Here is an 18,651-nt window from a genome sequence, read left to right on the forward strand (position 1 = left end):
GCTGTGCCCCCCACCGGGCCTTCTCTCGGCTGTGCCCCCCACCGGGCCTTCTGTCAGCTGTGCCCCTCATCGGGCCTTCTCTCGGCTGTGCCCCACACCGGGCCTTCTCTTGGCTGTGCCCCACACTGGGCCTTCTCTTGGCTGTGCCCTGCTCAAGCAAGTGTTACAGCTCTTTAGCTTTGCCGACAGATGCCCAGAGGCACTTAGCGCTCTCTCGCTCCGAGGGTCGGCAAGCACACTGCAGCTGCCTCGTGCCAGTCTCCTGGTTCCTGCTGTTCGTACTTCTGCCGTTTCTCTACCGCTGGTTTCGCGCCATCTTCAGTGTTACACGCTGTCTGTCAGGAATCCTGTGTCTAGGACGTTCTCAGCACGGGGCCCTGGGTCCAAAGGACGTTCTCCACTCCAGACTCTTCTTGGTGGTAGTGAAGGCCCCTCAACTTCTGTGCAGTTGGCCCTTCTGTAAGCCTACTTCCTGTCAATTTCAAGTCATGGTCCTCCTACCAGACCACGACCAACCAATCGCCTAGGTTGGCCACAGTCACTTAATTTGCATAGTAATCGACCAATTCCCCCAAAGGTCACTTAATCCTATTGGGTAGTTGTATACACCCTATTTGCATAGTAGACTGACCAATTCCTTGCAAGACTGTGGCCCAGCCAGTCACTTTGGCAGCATTATAAAGCCAAGCCAGAAGGGCCATAGATAAGAGAAACCTGTTGCACTGCAGAGGGTTAGTTTGTGTTCTGTAAAGCCACAGTGTTAACGGCCATGGAGCCGTCGGTGTGAGCCCGCACCCTGTGCCACATGCGTGTTCTTCCTGCCTCTTGCAGACGCCCCCTCCTCTCACAGCGTTGCCTGTTCTCGCCGTCTCAGGGATTTGGGGCCCCAGCTCCTACCTGCTTCAGCTTGACCGTGTCATTCCCTCTCAGGAGCTTTTGGACTTCCCTTGCCCCTAATGTTAAGTCGTCATGGAGGTGTCATACAGGGGGCGCTGAGAGCGGTGCAGAGTGGAGGGCGGGGTGCAGCATCCAGTCACCAACGAGAAGACCTGGGCTTGGAGGGTGTGACATGCTGCCCGTGGCACCTCCAAAATGTGGGAGTTGTTGCCTCAGTGGGGTGACACTTGTAGCATTGATTCAGTGGTGGCTGTGTAGGGTTTTGTAGAGACTGCTCTGTGTGCAGTACAAGTACCTACAGCTGTGTTGACTGAAAGCAGTTTTTTCTCTCTTGCTTTCTTGTGTCTCCTCCCCCGCCCGTTTCCACCTCCAAACGAATTTATTTCCCCCCACCCCCCATTCTTTCAGGAACAAAAGTTAGCTACTATTAGGACTATGTCATTTTTATCCCTCGAGCTGTTAAAAGCCAGGAACCCAAGTGCTTGATGTCACCAAGCATCCCTCTAGGCGAAGGTCAGAGTGTGGTGTTGAACGTTCCTGAGTTTCCTCAATTCTGATAGAGTATGCCACCGCTAGAGACGTCTTCGTGCCGCAAAGAGGCTGTCGGTCAGAGCAGCAGAGTCTAGACGCTGCATGTCCAAGGCCTTTGTGCTCAAGCTCCTGGTGAAATTACCCTCGAATGGTTTTGAATTCTTAACCAAGAGTTTTATCTTTTCTGTTGGTCAGAAGTGAAGAGTAACAGGTATGTGTTTTGAAGTCCCTTTGGTCGACTTTTTAAAGATGTCTCTCTCTCTCTCGCAGGTGGCCCTGACAACCAGGTCCATTTTGAAGGCTACCAGGTGTCCAATCAGTGCATGGCCCTGGTCCGCGACGAGTGTCTGCTGCCGTGCAAAGACGCCCCCGAGCTCGGCTACGCCAAGGAGTCCAGCAGCGAGCAGTACGTGCCGGACGTGTTCTACAAGGTAAGTGGCGTGGTGGTAAAGCGAGGAGTTGAGCAGGTGGCGAGCGGTGTGAATGTTTGCCTGTTGTGGAGTTTTCTAACCGTTTATCAACCGTGGTTACTTGGAACCCTGCTTGTGAGTAAATGCATATCGCATTCCATAGCACTTCCAGGGTTCATTATTAGCTACCCAGGCTTTTGTGATGTTAGGCGTTATACCAAGAGCTAGAAGAACACACGCTAGGTTTGGGATGTGCAACGCCAAACCAAACCTTTGCAGCACACAGTTCCAGAGAAGCAATGTATGCCAGGGCCTCACCACTAGTAAAGAAGGGAGCTGTGTGGTCAGTAATCAGGCTTTCCTGAGGAGACCAGGGTTTAAGCTAACATTTTAGACAAGTAACTGTCTATTTCTTAATCTGTATTTCTTGTGAAAGCTAGAAAAACTGTATTTACTGGAAAATGTTGTCAGCTTTGAACATGTAGGAGTGAGATGCCTCCTCTAAGACTGCTAAAGACATGACTTGTACCCTTGGGAGTTGTTCCCGGGTTGTGACAGAGGCGCCGACCAGGTTACCTTTCCGGGTAGACCGGGATTCCACCTGGTGCCATTTAGTGTTTCTCAGAGTGCAGGTCCACCTGCGTGTGCTTCTCTGATATTTTCACTGTGAAGAATTCTGGATTGATGGGTTTTTGCCTCACGGTCATCTGGCTCACGTTGTTTCCAGGAAGAAGTCTGATGTGTTCCTTATCCTTTTTCCTCTGTCTGTGACAAGTCTTTTTGTCCCTGGCTGCTGTAAAATTCTAGTCATCCCTGGCTGTAAGCAATCTGATTGTGATGTGCCTCAGTGTAGTTTTCCTCCTGTATCTTATACTTGTGGTTTGTTGAGCTTCTTGGATCTGTGGGTTTATGGTTTCCATCACATTTGGGAAATGCTCAGCCACCGAGTACTCGCCGCGGATGAGAGTCTTCATTTCTCCACATCCTCACCAACACCCGCTGTTACCCAGCACCTACATCCTCACCAACACCCGCTGTTACCCAGCACCTACATCCTCACAGCACGTGGTGTTATCCAACGCCTTTGTCTTGCCTGTGTGGTGGGGGAAAGTAGTGTCCTGAGGTTTGAACGTGCACTTTTTCAGTCACTAATGAGACTGAGTGTTTTCATCATACCTAAGTTTACTGTCACTGAGAGTTCTCTTTATGGCCCGTTATACCGTGTCCAAGGTATCTAGGTCAAAGTTTGAAAATCTAGTTCCTTTAAAATGATTTGAATTTTTTCAACAGTTTTTAAATCCATGTGTGTACTTTCAGTCATAGTTTTACTATTCCTCCCATGTCTAACTTTTTAGTAGCTTTATTTAGGTATAATTCGCGTACCATACAATTCACCCATTAAATTCTTTCTAGTATGGTCAGTGGTTTCTAGTATAGTCACAGTGTTGTGCAGCCTTCACTACAGTCTAATTCTAGAACATTTTTGTCCCCACCAAGAGAAGCCCTGCACCCTTAGCCGTCACCCCCCCGTCTCCCATCCCTCCCAGTCCACAGCAACTGCTGATCTCCTTTCTGCCTCCACGGTTAGCCTTTTTTGGACATTTCTGTAAACGGAGTCATGCGTTACGTGGCCTCTTGTGTCTGACTTCTCTCGCTTGCGGAATGTTTTCTGGGGTGAGCCGTCGTAACACGCATCAGAGCTTTGTTTCCTCGTTATGATGAAGTAACATCCCACTGTCTGGACATGCCGCATTCCGTTACCCACTCACCACCTGATGGCCATTGGAGTTGGTTCCACTTTACCAGTAAGATAGGATTCTCCAGTTTCCCACTGGTGGTGAACAGGACTCGTGTTCTCAGTCATTGGTGGTTTTTGTGGGGGTTGATTCCATCATGTTCATGAAATTTAGTTTTTGGTACCAGTAGTATTAGAGGGGACAGATGTGTGATTGGAATGTCCAGTGTGATCAAACTGTTCTGCTCTGTCCAAGTTGGCTGTGTTTCTGGCTGTACGACAGTGATCCAGCTATTCTTGATCGGTGAAAAAGCAAGTTCTCTATTAGCCAGCTAGGCCGTCTCTAACCTCCAAAGTCACTCATCAGAGGACGACGCCCCAGAGGCTACCACTGCATTCCACACCTAAACTCGGTATTGGCGGTCGGGTCTCGACAGGCCTCGTGGTCAGAGTGGACTTCTGTCTGTTCACCTGATTTCAGCAGCAGAGCAGACGCGTTCTCGGGCCCTGCAGCCTGTGTGCCGGTGCTGTGCTGACGGTGGGGAGGACAGCTAGAGGCTAAACCACTGTGGCCCCTCTAGGAATTTCCGTCCGTTGCTCGTTTCCTGGATAACTCGGGGAGGTCGGGGTTTAGGCAGTGACCTGTTTATTGCAAATTCTGGTTATTGCGCTTGAAACAGTCTCCATAAAAGTGGCTTCAGGATTTGATTTCATTATTCTTCATCATCCTTAAAGTCTTAATTTTTTTCCAGATTTGGAACTTGGTGAATAAATTATTGGGAACATTTGAACCAATGGAAGGATGTGTTGTTTTGTTTTATAAAGAGTACTGGGGGCCCCACTAAGTGTCCCTACCCTAGGGACAGATGGGTATGGAAAGTGAGAGTAAGTCAGGGCTTAGAAACCCCCCCAACAGGTGTGTGGTCAGGTCTCCTGGGGGCTTGGCAGATTGCCCAGAGACACCCAGGAGCTGAAGGCTCTGGGGCCTCGTCCTCTGATGAATGACTTGAGGCTGGAGATGGCCTAGCTGGCTACCAGAGAACTCCCTTTTTCACAGATCAGAAACAGCTGGATCACTGTCTGGAGCATGGACTCTGTCGTTGGAGTCTGTGTTAGAGCAGGAGTGAAGCGCTTTGTTTGGGAAAGGAGTGAGGGAGCAGGGAGTCCAGCGAGCCTGCCTTGCTCTTGGTCTCTGCCTCTAAATCCTGGAGTGAGACTTACCCTGCTTCTGGGGTGACTGTGCTGCCCAGGTCTCATCTAGGGGCCGTTGGATCCCGCGTCGGGAGCCGGGCCGACAAGCCTGCGTGTCTCCTTGTAAACTGTGTCAGGAACTCTGTGTGGGACGAAAGGGGAGGTTCTGCTCCGTAGCACAGAGCTGCCTTTGGACAGAACCCTGTGTTTGTGCAGGAGTCCAAAAGCATCAGGTACTGTGAAGAATCATTAGTTTTAGAGCCATTTTTAAATGCTCACACACCAGGTCACTCTGCTAGGAACCAGAGTGTAGCGGCTGTCTAAGGAAGTGCTGTCTGACTTGTGGTACCTCTTGTAACGGGAGGTTTTGTGATGCAAAACAGTTTTTACTAATTTTTTGGACGTGAGACCAGCTGCCATCTTGAGCACTAAGCATTGAGACCCGATTTCAGTTAACCCTTTCTAGAAAAGCTTGCCAGTCTGGTTGATAAGTAGGCCCAGCATCCGCATAGAAAACTCAATGTGCTTTTCCTAGGCTCTCTGGTACCCTTTGCAGGGACTTGAATAATAATTTGGGCCCCTGATTCAACCCAGAGCCCCAGAAACCTAATACCCAAACCAAGCGCACTGCTACCAAGTTGATTCTGACTCCTAGCGACGCCACAGTGTTTCCAAGGCTGTAAATCTCTACAGAAGCAGACTGCCACATCTTTCTCCTGTGGGGCCCCTGGTGGGTTCCAACTGCCAGCCTTTTGGTTAGCAGTCAGTGGCTTTAACCACTGTGCCACAGGGCTCCTTAGAAACCTAATAGGAATGAATATTTCTGTTTAGATTAATCAAGTTGTCAACTATTTAAACATTGAGTAGGTACAAAATAATATATTTATAAAATATATTTAAGGAATAAAAGATCAAATAATACCAAACACCTGTGGCTCTGCCACTGAGTTTCAGAACTTGACCGTGGCCTGTGAGGCCCCCGGCCCTCCTCTGCACTTCCATCTCCTTTTTTCCCCCTCAGAACTCACCACCGTCTTGAATTTCATGCTACCATCTTCCTGCTTTTCTTCATAGTTGTACCTTATATGTGTGTTTTCCCGAACAGCACACTGTTAGTTTTGCATGTTGTTGAACTTGATGTATCTGGAGGCACCTCTAGTCCTCAGAGATGTCTGTCTTCACCTGTTGTCATGTTTGTCTTAGCTGCGGCACGGTCCTCCAGCCCCCGAGCAGGTTTCATTCATTTCTGTCTCTTTTCTGGGAGTTGTTTCTTTTTTTTTTTTAACCTTATGAACAGAATTGTTGCTAACATCATTGCTCACATGTGCAAGAGTTTCTGTAGAATTGCTGTCTTTTAGTGTAGGTGCATTACCGGGTAATGCCAACCTGTTTTCAAAGGATTGTACCAAGTTCTAGTCCACCCACCACGTCTAGTGTTTGGGCTGCTCCACACCACACTTCGTACTCAGACTTACATGGTGGGTATAAGGTGGTGTGAGCAGTACTTTGCATTTACCTGATTACGAGTGAAGTTGGCATCTTTTTGTCTGCTTGTTGGCTCTTCCCATTTTCTGTTCTGTGAAGTGCCTGTTCAAGCCTATTTCCTATTTTTCTTCTGGGTTGTGTCTTTTTCGTGTTGATTTGTAAGAGTTCTTTATGTGTTGTGCGTTCTAATCCTTTGTCAGTTTTACATGTGGCAGATAACTTCTCTAAGTCATAGCTTACCTTTTTACTCTCCTTATGTCTTTTGATGCAGAAATTTTACATTTTAATATAGTCAGATTTATGGCTTTTTTATGGTTGGGTTTTTTGAATCATAAGGATAGTCTTGTTATATTGTTTTCTAAAATTTTATAATTTTGCCTTCCACATTTAGGGTGTTAGTCTAGCATGTGGTGTGAGGTTGAGGTTTAGTCCGTTTCCGTTTTTTTTAACCATGTGAGTAATCAACTGTCCGAGCACCGTTTTCTTGAGAAGAACTCTCCTTTCTCAGTTAGTGGACGAGCAGCTCCATCATCCAGCATTTCTGTAGATCAGTTGTGTTTCTGGACGCTGTCTGTTCCACTGGCCCGTTTTTCTCAACCAGCACCAGTGCTGTGCCATCCTGATCTCTGTAACTTCCTGCTGGGGGCTCGCCTGTTTCTCGTTGGGAGCCCTCACTGGTCCTGGCCCTTCACTCTTCCATGTGGATTTTAGAGTCAACTGGTCAAGTTACAGTAAAACAAATGCAGCATGGCCCTGCCGGGGTCTGCACAGGGTCTGCATCGACCCCTTTCCAGGGTCTGGTCTCCCGCTGAGCTTGATGGGCTCTAGGCTGTTTGGTGTTCTTTCCTGTCTCAGAAAGCTTTGTGGTTCCCTCCACGGAGGTCCTGCCCGTCATTTCTCAGACTGTTCCTAGCTAGGTACTCTGTATTTTTTATGTATTGTAAATACATCATTTTCAAATTATGTTTTCAAGCTCTTTATTGCTGTTTGAAACAACCGCTAAATTTTTGTATCCAGCAACTTGGCTATCTGTTGTTAATTCTCATCATCTGTGTGTCGATTCTTTGGGGTTTTTTACATAGATAATCACAGTATCCCTGAGTAACAATCTTTGTTCTTTTCCAATTACAGTCCTTCCCTTTCTGTTCTTTGTCTTGGCTTGCTGGGCTTCTCTCTTAGGTGGGGTTCTCTAGAGAAGTAAAACCAGTGAAGTGTGTGTGCATGTACATATATACGTAGAGAGATTTATCTCACGGAAATGGCTCACGCAGTTGTAGAGGCTGGTTGTGGGTCACACACATTACCTGCACACTACCTACTAGAAACACCTGTCCACGCCTTGTGACGGTAACATAGAAGGAGGTGCCCTCTTGAGAGGTGTCCCCGAGGCCTGTGCCCCAGTGGGTGTAGTTGGTGCCCGGGACGGTTCTCAGTGAGCTCCATGGGGGGTGCTGTGGGTGACGTGATGAGGTGGACTGAACACGTTCCTGCCCTCTCAGGAAGGTCTGTTCTGTGTGCTTGTTTAAATCAGGAGACACAGAGGGTGGGCTGTGGCCAGAGTCTCATTACGGCAGGACAGGCCTTTCTTCCTGTCTGCGTCGGACAGACTCTCACAGCAGTGTTTAGTCCAGACTGTTCCACACTCCAGAGTGTGGTGTTAAACTTACTTCTGAGTTTTCCTTTAAAAGTAGTAAAGTTAGCGTTCCACAGACGGGAAAATGCAGTTCAGTGCGCTGATGACGCGCTCTGCCCTGAGTTCTAGACTCGCAGGTGTAGGTGGGTAACGTGCTTGCAGCTTCCACTTGCCCTTTAAGTGCTGGGCTGCTCTGCTTCAAGGACCACTCCTGTGGCAGTAAAATGCAGTGCCGCCTCATCCAGATCCCCTGCACCACCCTCTGTGGACTCAGCCGACCCCTCGCGGCTAGTTCGGGTCAGCCGAGCTCTGGCGGCGCCTCGGCCAAGGTGCTGCTTCCTCGTGGATGTGCACTCTGGGAGTGTCCTCAGGCTCAGGCTGCGCGCTCGCCGAGCGTCCTCAGGCTCAGGCTTCCGGCTGGTTCTGTAGATGTTCAACATTGACCAGAGACTCAATAAGATGGAAACTGTTCTGGCCCCTCTGTGTTCTTGGTACAAAAGAGCGCAGCCTCCTGCTCCTCCTTCCCAGTGTCAGGGCTTGACAGGAACATGTTGGAAGCACCTGCTGAAGCTCTGTCCTGTAGAACCGTGCAGCCCGCCCACTGTGGGTGAGGTGGGCATTCTGCAAAGGTGCTGAGCAGAGCAGAAGGCCCCGACTCAGGTGTTTACATGGCCACACTGGCTGCTGAGCTGAGAGCAGACGAGGAAGACGGGGTGGGGGTAGTAATGACAGTAGTTATCACAGGGTCGGGCACTGCTGCCGTGGCCCTGGGGAGTGAGCAGTAGAGGTGGTGCTAGGTGGTAGGTTCCGGATCTGTTTGAAGGCTGGAGCCAGCAGGGCTTCCGGAGAGGTTGAACTTGCCATGTGAGCACAAGAGAAGGCGTGGAAGATGGCGCCACGGTGTTCAACCCGGGCAGCCGGGAGACTGCCGCGCCGTCAGGTGAGCTGGGGGCTGTGGTAGAGCGTAGCTGCAGCTCCGGGCATGGTGGGCGCCTGCATTTCTCTGGTGGGAGCTGACCGGGCTGCTGGGTAGATAAGGGTGGAGTGCGGTGGGAGGTCCCGGACGGGTGAGATAGAGCTCAGAGCCAGCAGGCTGGAGGCAACCCTCTGGGGATGAGGCCATGCCTGGGGCCTCCATCCTGGGGCGGGAGGGCAGCGGGGCCTGGAAACGGGCAGCCCGAGAGTCAGGAGGGGCCCCCCCGCAGGGTCCAGGAGGAGGTGTCACTCTGTCACAGGTGCTGGTGAATCCATAGGGTGCTGACCCGTGGCCATTGAACCTGCAGCCCCAGGTTGTGGGGGCCTGGACACGAGGCTGTGGGAGAGGAGAGCATGATGCTGCTGAGAGGAGCCGTCTGTGGGAGGGAGTAACCCGTGGGCATCAGGTGGACTTCTACCGTGGTGACCCCGTGTGTGTATCAGGGCAGGACTATGCTCCACAGGGCTTCGGCCCCTGCACTTGAGCGGTGCCATGTGGCCATGCCGCACATTCTTCCCGGGTGTTCTCAGCAGCTTGGAATAAATTCCCAGATCCGAACTGACTTTATCAAAGTTCTGATGTGTTCTCCCGAGCATCCTCCAGGAGGGTGGCAGGGCAGACCCTGTCCTGCACAGCAGCACCTGTCATTTGTTGCTTGTGAAACGAGCAGGACCGAGAGGCATCTTGGTCTCCTCTAGTTACGGGGATGTTCTTGTGTGTTTGCTTTCATTGTGAGTCGCCTGTTCACGCTCAGAAATTTTTTAAGGTGATTCCCCACTTTTGCATAGATTTGTCAGGTATATGTCTATTAACCTTTTGTCACATGTTGCAAACACATGCCAGTTTTTTTCATTTTGTCGATAATTTCCTACGAAGAAGCTGAAGTATTTTCTAGTTTTGAAACGCCGTAGTCTTTTTTCACTGTCGTGTCTGCCTTTGTCATCGTGCGTGGAGTAATTCTGTGCCTGGAAGCTGTGTGCTCACCAACGGTCCCTTCTCGCCGCTTTCCTCCTCCGTGGCCCCTGCTCCCTTATCCATCGTCAAGCACCTTGGTCCAGGTGGGATCCAGTTCCATTGCCCTCAGGTGTTTGTCCTGCTGACCCAGCACCCCACTTACACCCACTCAGGTGACCTTGTCTCCTTCTGGACTTCTCCATGTGCCACATGTCTGCCGGCCTGCTCTTGGGTCCTTCCGACTGCGTCCTCTTCACAGTACATCTTTGTATGTTAGGGCGAGACCTATACCATGTGGTTTTTAAAGCAAATGTTTTAAACCCTGGGAGATTTTGTTTGCTTCCAGCATCATTCAGGAAATTGATTAGATAATCAAGAAATTGCCCACAGAGGAGAGATCATGAGCGACATATTTGCATAATCTCAGTTTAGGAATAAGGATTTTGTGGCACTCGAAATCTCCAGCTGCTTAAACCCCAGCTTGGTTTTTGTTCCTTCTCTTGCATGGGAGGTGGCGCCCTGCTCCACGTGTCGGCAGCCTGGTTTGAGCCTGGACCCGATCTCAGGTGCCCTTGGCCCTGCGGCACCTGGCTCTGTCTGGGTTGAGGAGAGTCTTGTATTTTGAATTTAGACAGACGTGGTTTCTTGTCGGCCCCCTGTCTTTTCCAGCTGCTAGATCTTGGGGTGGTGACGAATCTTAACCCTTCATTTTCTCACCCTAAACTGGGGCTGTGACAGTGCCACTGACTTCTGCACACAGCCCCTAGCCTGGGCCAGGCAGGCAGCAAGCGTCCAGGAGCTGTCAGCTGCTGACCTGTTGTGGAGCCAGGCACAGTGAGGGTGCTTGCTGACTGGACTGTTCCTGACGGTCATTCTTCAGGAAACTTGGTTTTGTCCTGTGGTGTCTCAGATCGGTGCCCCTTGGTGTCCATCTGGACAGTTCTCTGGGGGAAAAGCAGCACTTAGGGGTTTTGTTCAACGTTCGTAAGCAAGGTGGGCTGTCCAGTCGATTCAGTGTGCTCTGGAGCTCACAGAGCTGGAGGCACTTGGGTTTCTCCCAGATGTCAGGGCTGTGGCCACTGCATCCCCATGTAGCCCGTGGCAGGGCAGCGGGTGTTGGGGACCGCGGCTTTTTCCCCCCATCCCCCAGCTCCTTGCTCCAGGTGGGGATAGAACTGCTGACACTTTGACAGCTGCGAGACTTAGAATTAAGATGTCTCCCTCCTGGCGTCGTCCACCTGACATTTGCCGAGGCCCATAAAAAGTAATTGTCTCTTAAAACTGTGTGCAAGGCTCACTATTGGCTGGCAAAAGCGTCTGAGTGAAGGCGTGGTGGGGGGAGATGGAAATTACCTGTTTCTCCCTCAGGGAGGAGAGGGGGGTGCAGCACCTTTATTTTCTTGCAGAGCAGAGATGCTGCAGTGGGGTAGTTAAATTTGAAAGAGAATAGCCCGCCACAAAGAGGGGGCATTTAACAAGAAAGTCCTGAGAGGGGAAGATCACTGCGAACAGGTGCTGGAAAAATATTTCTGCATATCAGAGCTTAATTAGGTTTGAAGATGAATTCCAGATGGGCTAATTATGTGTGAGTTGTTGCAGGTTATTTCATGTATGGGCAAGAGTGTATTTTTGGAAATGGTGACTTGGTTTGATTGGCTTTGATTCCTGCCTCCTACTCCATCTCCTCAATCTGTAAGCTGCCTCTTCTGGGGCCCAGGATCCCACTCACAAGGCCCTGTTTCTCAGCTGCTCCTGTGGAAGGGTGGGGCCCGAGAGCGGAAGCCCACCGTGCTGCCCACCACAGGGCGGCGTGTGCGCGGAGGGTGGGCGGCTCACCTGCACTGGCCAGAAAGAGTCTCAGCTTCCGAGGGAGGCGGAGGGCACCAGGCTGTGTCGAGGGATGGGGACGCTGACTGGAATGGAGACAGAGCCCAAAGCTGGTGTTCCTGTGTTCACATGGGGCTGCTTCCTGGGAGGCAGCTCCAGGTGTGAGAGGAAGCAGGAGGGGGTGTGGAGGAATCGAGAGTGCTTCAGACCAGGCCGGACGGGGCCTGTGCACCTCCCATGAGGATGGCCGCCTGGTTGGCTGGGGAGCAGTTTGCGGTGACGGCCTGAGACAGCACCCGGCGTCCCCAGGGTGGTGCTGGTGCGTTGAGGGTGGCACTCGTCACCCTGTGCACCCAGGAAGGTCTGTGCGGCACCCGCTTTGGTCCCGAGAGCTTTAATAAATGTAAATTCTTATGTGAGCCCCTGTAATTGGGGATTTTGGATGTGTAATTCATATATGACGCAGTGAACGATTGATATAACGTTAAATGATAATTTAGATAGAAAACATGACCCCGGTTGCAGAATCCTTAATGAAAAGCATCGGTTCTTAAGCATTTATTTCTAGAGCTCTGTTTGAACTCAGCATGTTTGATGTAAATCAGATCTAATTGTCATCTTATGATTAATGAACATATGCTGGCCGTTTTTCTCTGTAATTAAACTTTATGTTCCATGCATCTGACAAAGCTAAACAAGTTGAGACTTTGACAGATTAGTGGTGGTTTCTGTGTCCATGTATTTGTGTGTGTGTGTACTCGTGTGTGTACTCTGTGCTTGTGTGTGTACTCGTGTGTGTGTTTATGTTGTTAACATACAAGTATGATGTCTCCAAAAAGTCTTGCTTCAGAGGTGTGAATAAGATGTTTAAGAGTTTGTGCTCAGACCTGTGAGGTTTAAAGAAAGGGCTTGTAAAGGACAGGCGGGGCGCTCTGACTGGAGGGAGGCATCCATCTTGCCATCTCACAGATGGAGCTTTAGTGCTGGCTGGGGCTGGCGGGAGGGAGCGGCTTTATTGTGTTGTCCCAGTGGAGACCCCCATTAGCCAGGAGCACGCTGCTTCCTGATGTTGCAGCCCTCATAAAGTGCTCCAACTTGTTGGAAAGGTCTGCACATTTTCCTTTCTGCTTTTTGTGCAGTTTACCGAGAGTTGCAGTTATTTCAAAGGTGAGACCGGTGTGTGAAGGGAAGACCGTGATGGGGCCGGGGGCTTTGGCCGATGGCGCTAACCTGGGCTTGTTTCCCACTCCAGGATATCGACAAGTTTGGCAACGAGATCACGCAGCTGGCGCGCCCCCTGCCTGTGGAGTACCTGATCATCGACGTGAGTGGTGCTGCGGGGCTGGACCAAGCAGGCCCCGGGCAGTGTCCGTTGGGTCCTCAAGCTCCCAGTGTCCTCAGGGGCTCACGGTGTTCAGGGCTTCCCTTTTAGCTTCAGGTTTTTATTTCCTTGAAGACAACGAGGGGTTCACGTTCTCCATCCAAGTGTGCCAGCGAACCAAGAACCATCTGCCCCCACAGGCAGGGAGGAGCCCAGGGGCTCTGGTAACGTGTCCCTGCGAGCGTCCTGAGCAGTCTCACCCAGCCTGCCTGCACCAGCGTGTGCCCAGTGCTGCCCTGGCCCGGCCCAGCGGCCACGGGCAGGGTGTGACGAGGGCAGGCCCCGGCGTCTCCCTGATGGAACTCCAGGAGCCGCAAAGGCGTCTGGCCCCGCTGGCAGGCTCTGCGCGTCTCGGATCGTTCTGGGGGAATATCATGGTTACGTACACGTGGCCCGTGGGGACTCAGACTAGCTGCCAACCCACGGGCGGGGGTTACTGCCAGAGCAAGAGCCACGGGGCACTGTCCAGGGGACCGGGAGTGCGGACCCTCGTGGGCAGCCCATTTCCTGCACCGCGGCCGTGCCCGGTCTCCGTCCAGGTGCCGTGTGAACTCAGGGTGGGCATGTGATCCAGGCCGTAAAATATCATTGCCTTTGGAACAGTGGGCCCCTGCGAGCTGAGCCCGTCGACCTTCCATTCCAGCCGACGGCTCCAGAGAATGTATTTATTACCTAGGCCGTAAAGGCATCTGGTTTGTAGACTGCCCAGGGTGTAATTAAGATGAGAACAGATTGATGGAACACACACTTAGGAGGAGTTGGCCTGATCGTAAACCCGCCTTCAAAGGTCTCTCCCCGCAGCCTCCCCAGCCCTCTGTTTCTGGGGCGTGAGACAGGTGCCCTGTAAGCGTGTCTGCTCCTCACCCCCTCGGAGGCCATGGGTCAGTCTGCACCCGGGCCGGCGGAGGCTCAGGAGCCTCAAGACTGGGGTGTTGGGCAGGGGAAGGTCCAAGCCAGCGTCCATCCGCGAGGCATCGGCTCCCTGACCACAAGGCAGCTTGTCGAGGGAGGGGTAGACGTCTGTGCGCGGCTGTGATGTTGACCTGTGTCTCTCTGGGGATGTTCCATGCCTGGAACATCCTCTCTTGCTGCCAATGTACTGTGTACCGTGTACCTTCCCGCACAAGGACCCGCGCCGCCCAGGCTTTGTCTCCTGGTCACAGACCCTGCTCTCTGCAGCGCGCCGCGCCACAGTCCTCACTCCACCCCCAGGGCACAGGCTTCTGATCCCCTCTGCTGTGCAGATGAGAAAGGCTAGTCTGCCAACAGGAGCTGACGGCGGCCCCGAGGCTCACCCTTCACCACCACGGCCCCACAGTCCCACCAGTCGTGACCAGCCTGGCTTGGGTTGGCGACGAGTCGGCGCCTGGCACGGTCACGGTGGAATCCTGGCCAGCTAGCCTGGAAACGGCTCGCTGCCTCTACTGATGCGGAAAACAGCAGGGCAGCATTGCCATTCTTCAGAAATAGTCCCAAAGGAACCAGAATAGTGGCCCTGAATCGGGACGAGGTGTGTCTGCACCACAGGGTGTCATGCTGCAGAGGAAAAGCTGTGTCAGGCCAGAGGTGGCGGAATGTGTGTGTGGACTCCGCACCTTGCCTGTGTCCACAGCCTCTGTGGTAGACGGCGGGTTTAGGATGCCCTCTGTCGTTAGGAAGGCGGGGTGGAGCCTGAGGAAGGATGCGGGCTGCCCTTAACGGCAGTGCTCCTCTCCAGTCTGTCGTATGACTCCAGGATGTGATTCTCCGGGAGAGGACAGGACGCGGACTGGCTGGGGCGCCGTTTGTGACCTCAAACCCTACAGGGTTTGCCTGCAGGGCCCCTCCTGCCTTGGCCCCATGGCTCGGACAGAGGGGCCAGGGGAGGGGAGCAGCTGCCAGGGAAGGCCCGTCAGGGGGCTGCTCCCTGACAGCAGGGGCCGCGGATCCCAGCCAGGGACTGCACAGATGTGGTGCAGTTTCCAGGTGCTTTATTTTGCTTCTCAGGTTTCAATTTTTTTTTACTTCCCAGTTTCAATTTTCACATGGGGATGACTCCCCTTGGACGCAGAGCTGCCGTGAGTGCTTTCCCAGTGCCAGGCCGGGGGCTGCCTGCAGGAGTCGAGGGCCAGCGCCCACGTGCAGCACTGCTCACCCTGGCCTGTGTTTCTGTCCTCAGATCACGACAACGTTCCCCAAGGACCCGGTCCACACTTTTTCTATTTCGCAAAATCCATTTCCCATCGAAAACCGGGACGTGTTGGGCGAGACGCAGGTAAGCCCTTTGTTTTTAGACACATAGTTTAAAGGGGCCAGGGATGGTGTATTGAGGGTCAGTACTGTTTGTCCAGAAAGTACCAAGCTTTCAAACTCCCTTATTCCTCCCCGTGACAAAGCCCCATGAGGCCCCTTCCTCAGGCACAGTTGATCACTGTGACGCCTTGCTGTGGGTGACGGCTCCCCGCAGGGGCAGGTCTTGTGTGCCCCCCCTGGGGGTACCAGAGCACCACTCTCCCCTGGCTTCTCCAGAACAGGCTGGTGGTTTTGTGGCCTCCCCCAGCAACCTTTGTATCGTGTGTGTGTCTGTGGAGCGGGTCGTTCCTCACGGTTTCATCGGCCCCTTCCCCCTCTGCACTCCTGGGCCACCTGGGCGCTGCTGTGGAGCATGCCGCTGAGCTGCTCGTGGAGCGCGGCCGCCTTCAGACCCCACCGGGGTCACTCTGCTGTCTGCGCATGTTGTGTAGTCTGACGAGTATTCCAGGAGGTGGTGTGTTTGGAACACCTGCGAGAAGGTTTTCCTTGAAGGGGTGGCGTGTTTACACCCCCTCTGACACCTGGGTCCCTTTGCCCGCACACCAGCCGGGGCCTGTCTAGGTAGCATTCCTGGTTTTGTGTTGCATAATGTCCCCCCCCGACCCCCACCCATCACGCAGACTTCCTCCTCTCCCCCTCGAGCTGCCCGGGGTCTCCTCCTGTCCTGAAGTGGGCCCTTCCCACCCCCACACCCTCCTAGAGGTAGCGTCTCAGAGGGAAAGAAAAAGGGACGTTTCCGCCTGTTTGGATGGCCTCTCACGTGGGCCAGCTTCACACACGCCTGGGTACTGCGAGCCACCCAGAGCGCCTTCCTTGGGGGCTTCTGCAGCTGCTGGTTCCTCTGTCTCTTGGCTCCATCTCCAGGGTCCCAGAAGGAGAGGGTGGGGTTTGTCCTGGGGGAGAGCCCCTTTTCTGGGTGTGGCACTAGGGGTCTGCAGAGGGACTGACGGGTTTCCTTCCCTCCGCCGTGTGTGTCAGGACTTCCACAGTCTGGCCACCTACCTGTCCCAGAATACCTCATCTGTGTTCCTGGACATCATCTCGGACTTCCACCTCCTGCTCTTCCTGGTCACCAATGAGGTCATGCCCCTGCAGGTAGGGCCAGAGCGAGTCCGCAGCCCTGGCGTGGTGCTGTGGCCAGGGTGGCTGGGGGGATGGCGCCTTTGTCTGGCTTCCTTTCCCCAGGCAGCAGGTGGGTCTGGGGCTGGGTCACACTTGGCTCCACAGGTGTCTCCCACTCCTGGGTCTGGCACAGAGAGCGTCTGGCCCAGCTCTCCTTGCCAGGGGCTTGCAGTGGGAAGAGATGTTTGTCTGCCTTTGGTGTTTTCACCCTTTGTGATGTGGGACGGTGTCTGTCTGTCACAGTCACCATCCAGGGACCTCCAGGAGCAGGGGTTCAGGTGTGTCCTCTAGCAGGGAACAGTGCAATCCTGTCTGCTCCCGAGGCAGCATCAGCTTTATTGCCTGGCCCGAGGCCTGGCCGGCGGCCAGGTGCACGCCACACAGTTGGCATGTGTAGGACGCACCAGAGGGAGAAAAAGGCAAGTGTTTTAGTGACAGCAGCTGCTCGCAGGGCCACAGGGTAATGGGACCCACTGTGTCGGGGTGCCCTCCCACTCAGGCCAGAGAGGGGAGCACATTCTCTCTGAGCCATCAGAGGTGATGGAAGAGACGGAACAAAGGCAGCTCCTAACAGACCGCTCTCATGTCCGTATCTAGTAAGACTCACCCATTTCTGACAGTCACCCACAGCTCCCGCTGTCCCTGACCTCCCTCTAGGCTTGGAGAGCAGCACTGCCCTGCTCCCGGCTCAGGCGCAGCCGTGAGACAGGCAGCTTGGGCCAGGTGTAGGCTCCTGTCGGGAACCATGGTGAAGAGCCCCTCACGGGGCGGACTCCTGCTGCGTAAACAATTGGATTTCTCTGCATCTCTGCCCTACGGGGTCCGCTGTGCGGCTTTCCGAGACATGACCCAGAAGATGAAGAGCCAGAGGGGCGTGTCGGGGAGGCCGGGTCCGTGGGCCCTCGCCGCTGTGAGCTCTGGATGAGGGGAGCCCTCATTTTCTGAGTTACTGAGCACACTGTTGCTATGCGGCAGAGGAGGGCATGGCAGCCAGCTTGGGGGCTATTTGTGAAGAATTTAAATTTTAGCTGAATTTAGCACTTGGCGTTTGGCCTAAGTGTGTGGCATTTTGAGTTTGATAGTGACAGCCTGTAGGGTTTTAAACGCCCTCTGGATGAGCCTCGATGTTGGAAAAGAGGAAAGCTGTTCACAGAGCAAGGCCGACATTCTTGTTTGGTGTCGTGCAGGACAGCATCAGCCTGCTGCTGGAGGCCGTCAGGACCAGGAACGAGGAGCTGGCACAGACCTGGAAGAAGTCCGAGCAGTGGGCCACCATCGAGCAGCTCTGCAGTAAGTGCCACCCTTCCTGAGCCACGAGCATCCTGGTGGGCTTCGTGGGCAGCAGGACATCTCGGGGGTGGGGGACGCTGTCCTTGCTGTGCAGGCAGTGAGCTTTAGGTGCACGGCTCTGTGAACATCTGCGAGTGCACACACCCAGACACGCGCCTTGGAGGCAGCGTGACAGTCATCATTTCAGATAAACAGAGGCCTTGTATGTGAACGTGCACCGAGCAGGCGGGAGCCTTTTGGGCCCTTGGGCTTTCCTTCTTCCCTTTTCCCCCAGTCCGTGGGTGCACGGGGCACGGACACATGGTCCCCAGTCCCCAGGTGCGTGGGGCACGGACGCACGGTCCCTACTCCTTGGGCATAGGGTCCCTGGTCCTCGGGTGCGTGGGGCACGGACGCACGGTCCCCAGTCCCTGGGCACAGGGTCCCTGGTCCTCGGGTGCGTGGGGCATGGACGCACGGTCCCCACTCCTTGGGCACAGGGTCCCTGGTCCTCGGGTGCATGGGACACGGACGCATGGTCCCCAGTCCTCAGGTGCGTGGGGCACGGACGCACGGTCCCCACTCCTTGGGCATAGGGTCCCTGGTCCTCGGGTGCATGGGGCACGGACGCACGGTCCGCAGTCCTTGGGCACAGGGTCCCTGGTCCTCGGGTGCGTGGGGCATGGACGCACGGTCCCCACTCCTTGGGCACAGCGTCCCTGGTCCTTAGGTGCGCAGGGCACGGACACACGGTCCCCAGCTAGCATATTCGTGACTGTCAGTGGGGACGGACGCGCGGCCCTGGGCACTGCTCTCGGTGGTAAACAACCCTGTGTGCGTCCCGACCGAGCAGGATGTTGGATCTCGGGCCTCTCAGAGCCTGACTGCTCAGATCCTGCTGCAGTGCAGTGGTGCCCCTGCGCGTGATGCGTCAGCTAGAGAACGTCG

At 53.8% G+C, this 18,651-nt stretch overlaps 1 protein-coding gene across 1 annotated transcript in view; it reads left to right on the forward strand.

Annotated features, from left to right (window-relative positions):
* NPLOC4 (NPL4 homolog, ubiquitin recognition factor) overlaps window positions 1-18,651 on the forward strand; it is a 56,215-nt gene that overhangs the window by 35,798 nt on the left and 1,766 nt on the right. The window contains exons 11-15 of the mRNA XM_004374090.2: window positions 1,699-1,859; window positions 12,892-12,963; window positions 15,179-15,274; window positions 16,291-16,407; window positions 17,622-17,724. Of these exons, the coding sequence (XP_004374147.1) occupies window positions 1,699-1,859; window positions 12,892-12,963; window positions 15,179-15,274; window positions 16,291-16,407; window positions 17,622-17,724 (549 nt within the window). The remainder of the gene's footprint in view (window positions 1-1,698; window positions 1,860-12,891; window positions 12,964-15,178; window positions 15,275-16,290; window positions 16,408-17,621; window positions 17,725-18,651) is intronic.

This window comes from Trichechus manatus, unplaced genomic scaffold (genome assembly GCF_000243295.1).
Source record: "Trichechus manatus latirostris isolate Lorelei unplaced genomic scaffold, TriManLat1.0 scaffold00028, whole genome shotgun sequence".
NCBI classification, from domain to species: Eukaryota; Metazoa; Chordata; class Mammalia; order Sirenia; family Trichechidae; genus Trichechus; species Trichechus manatus.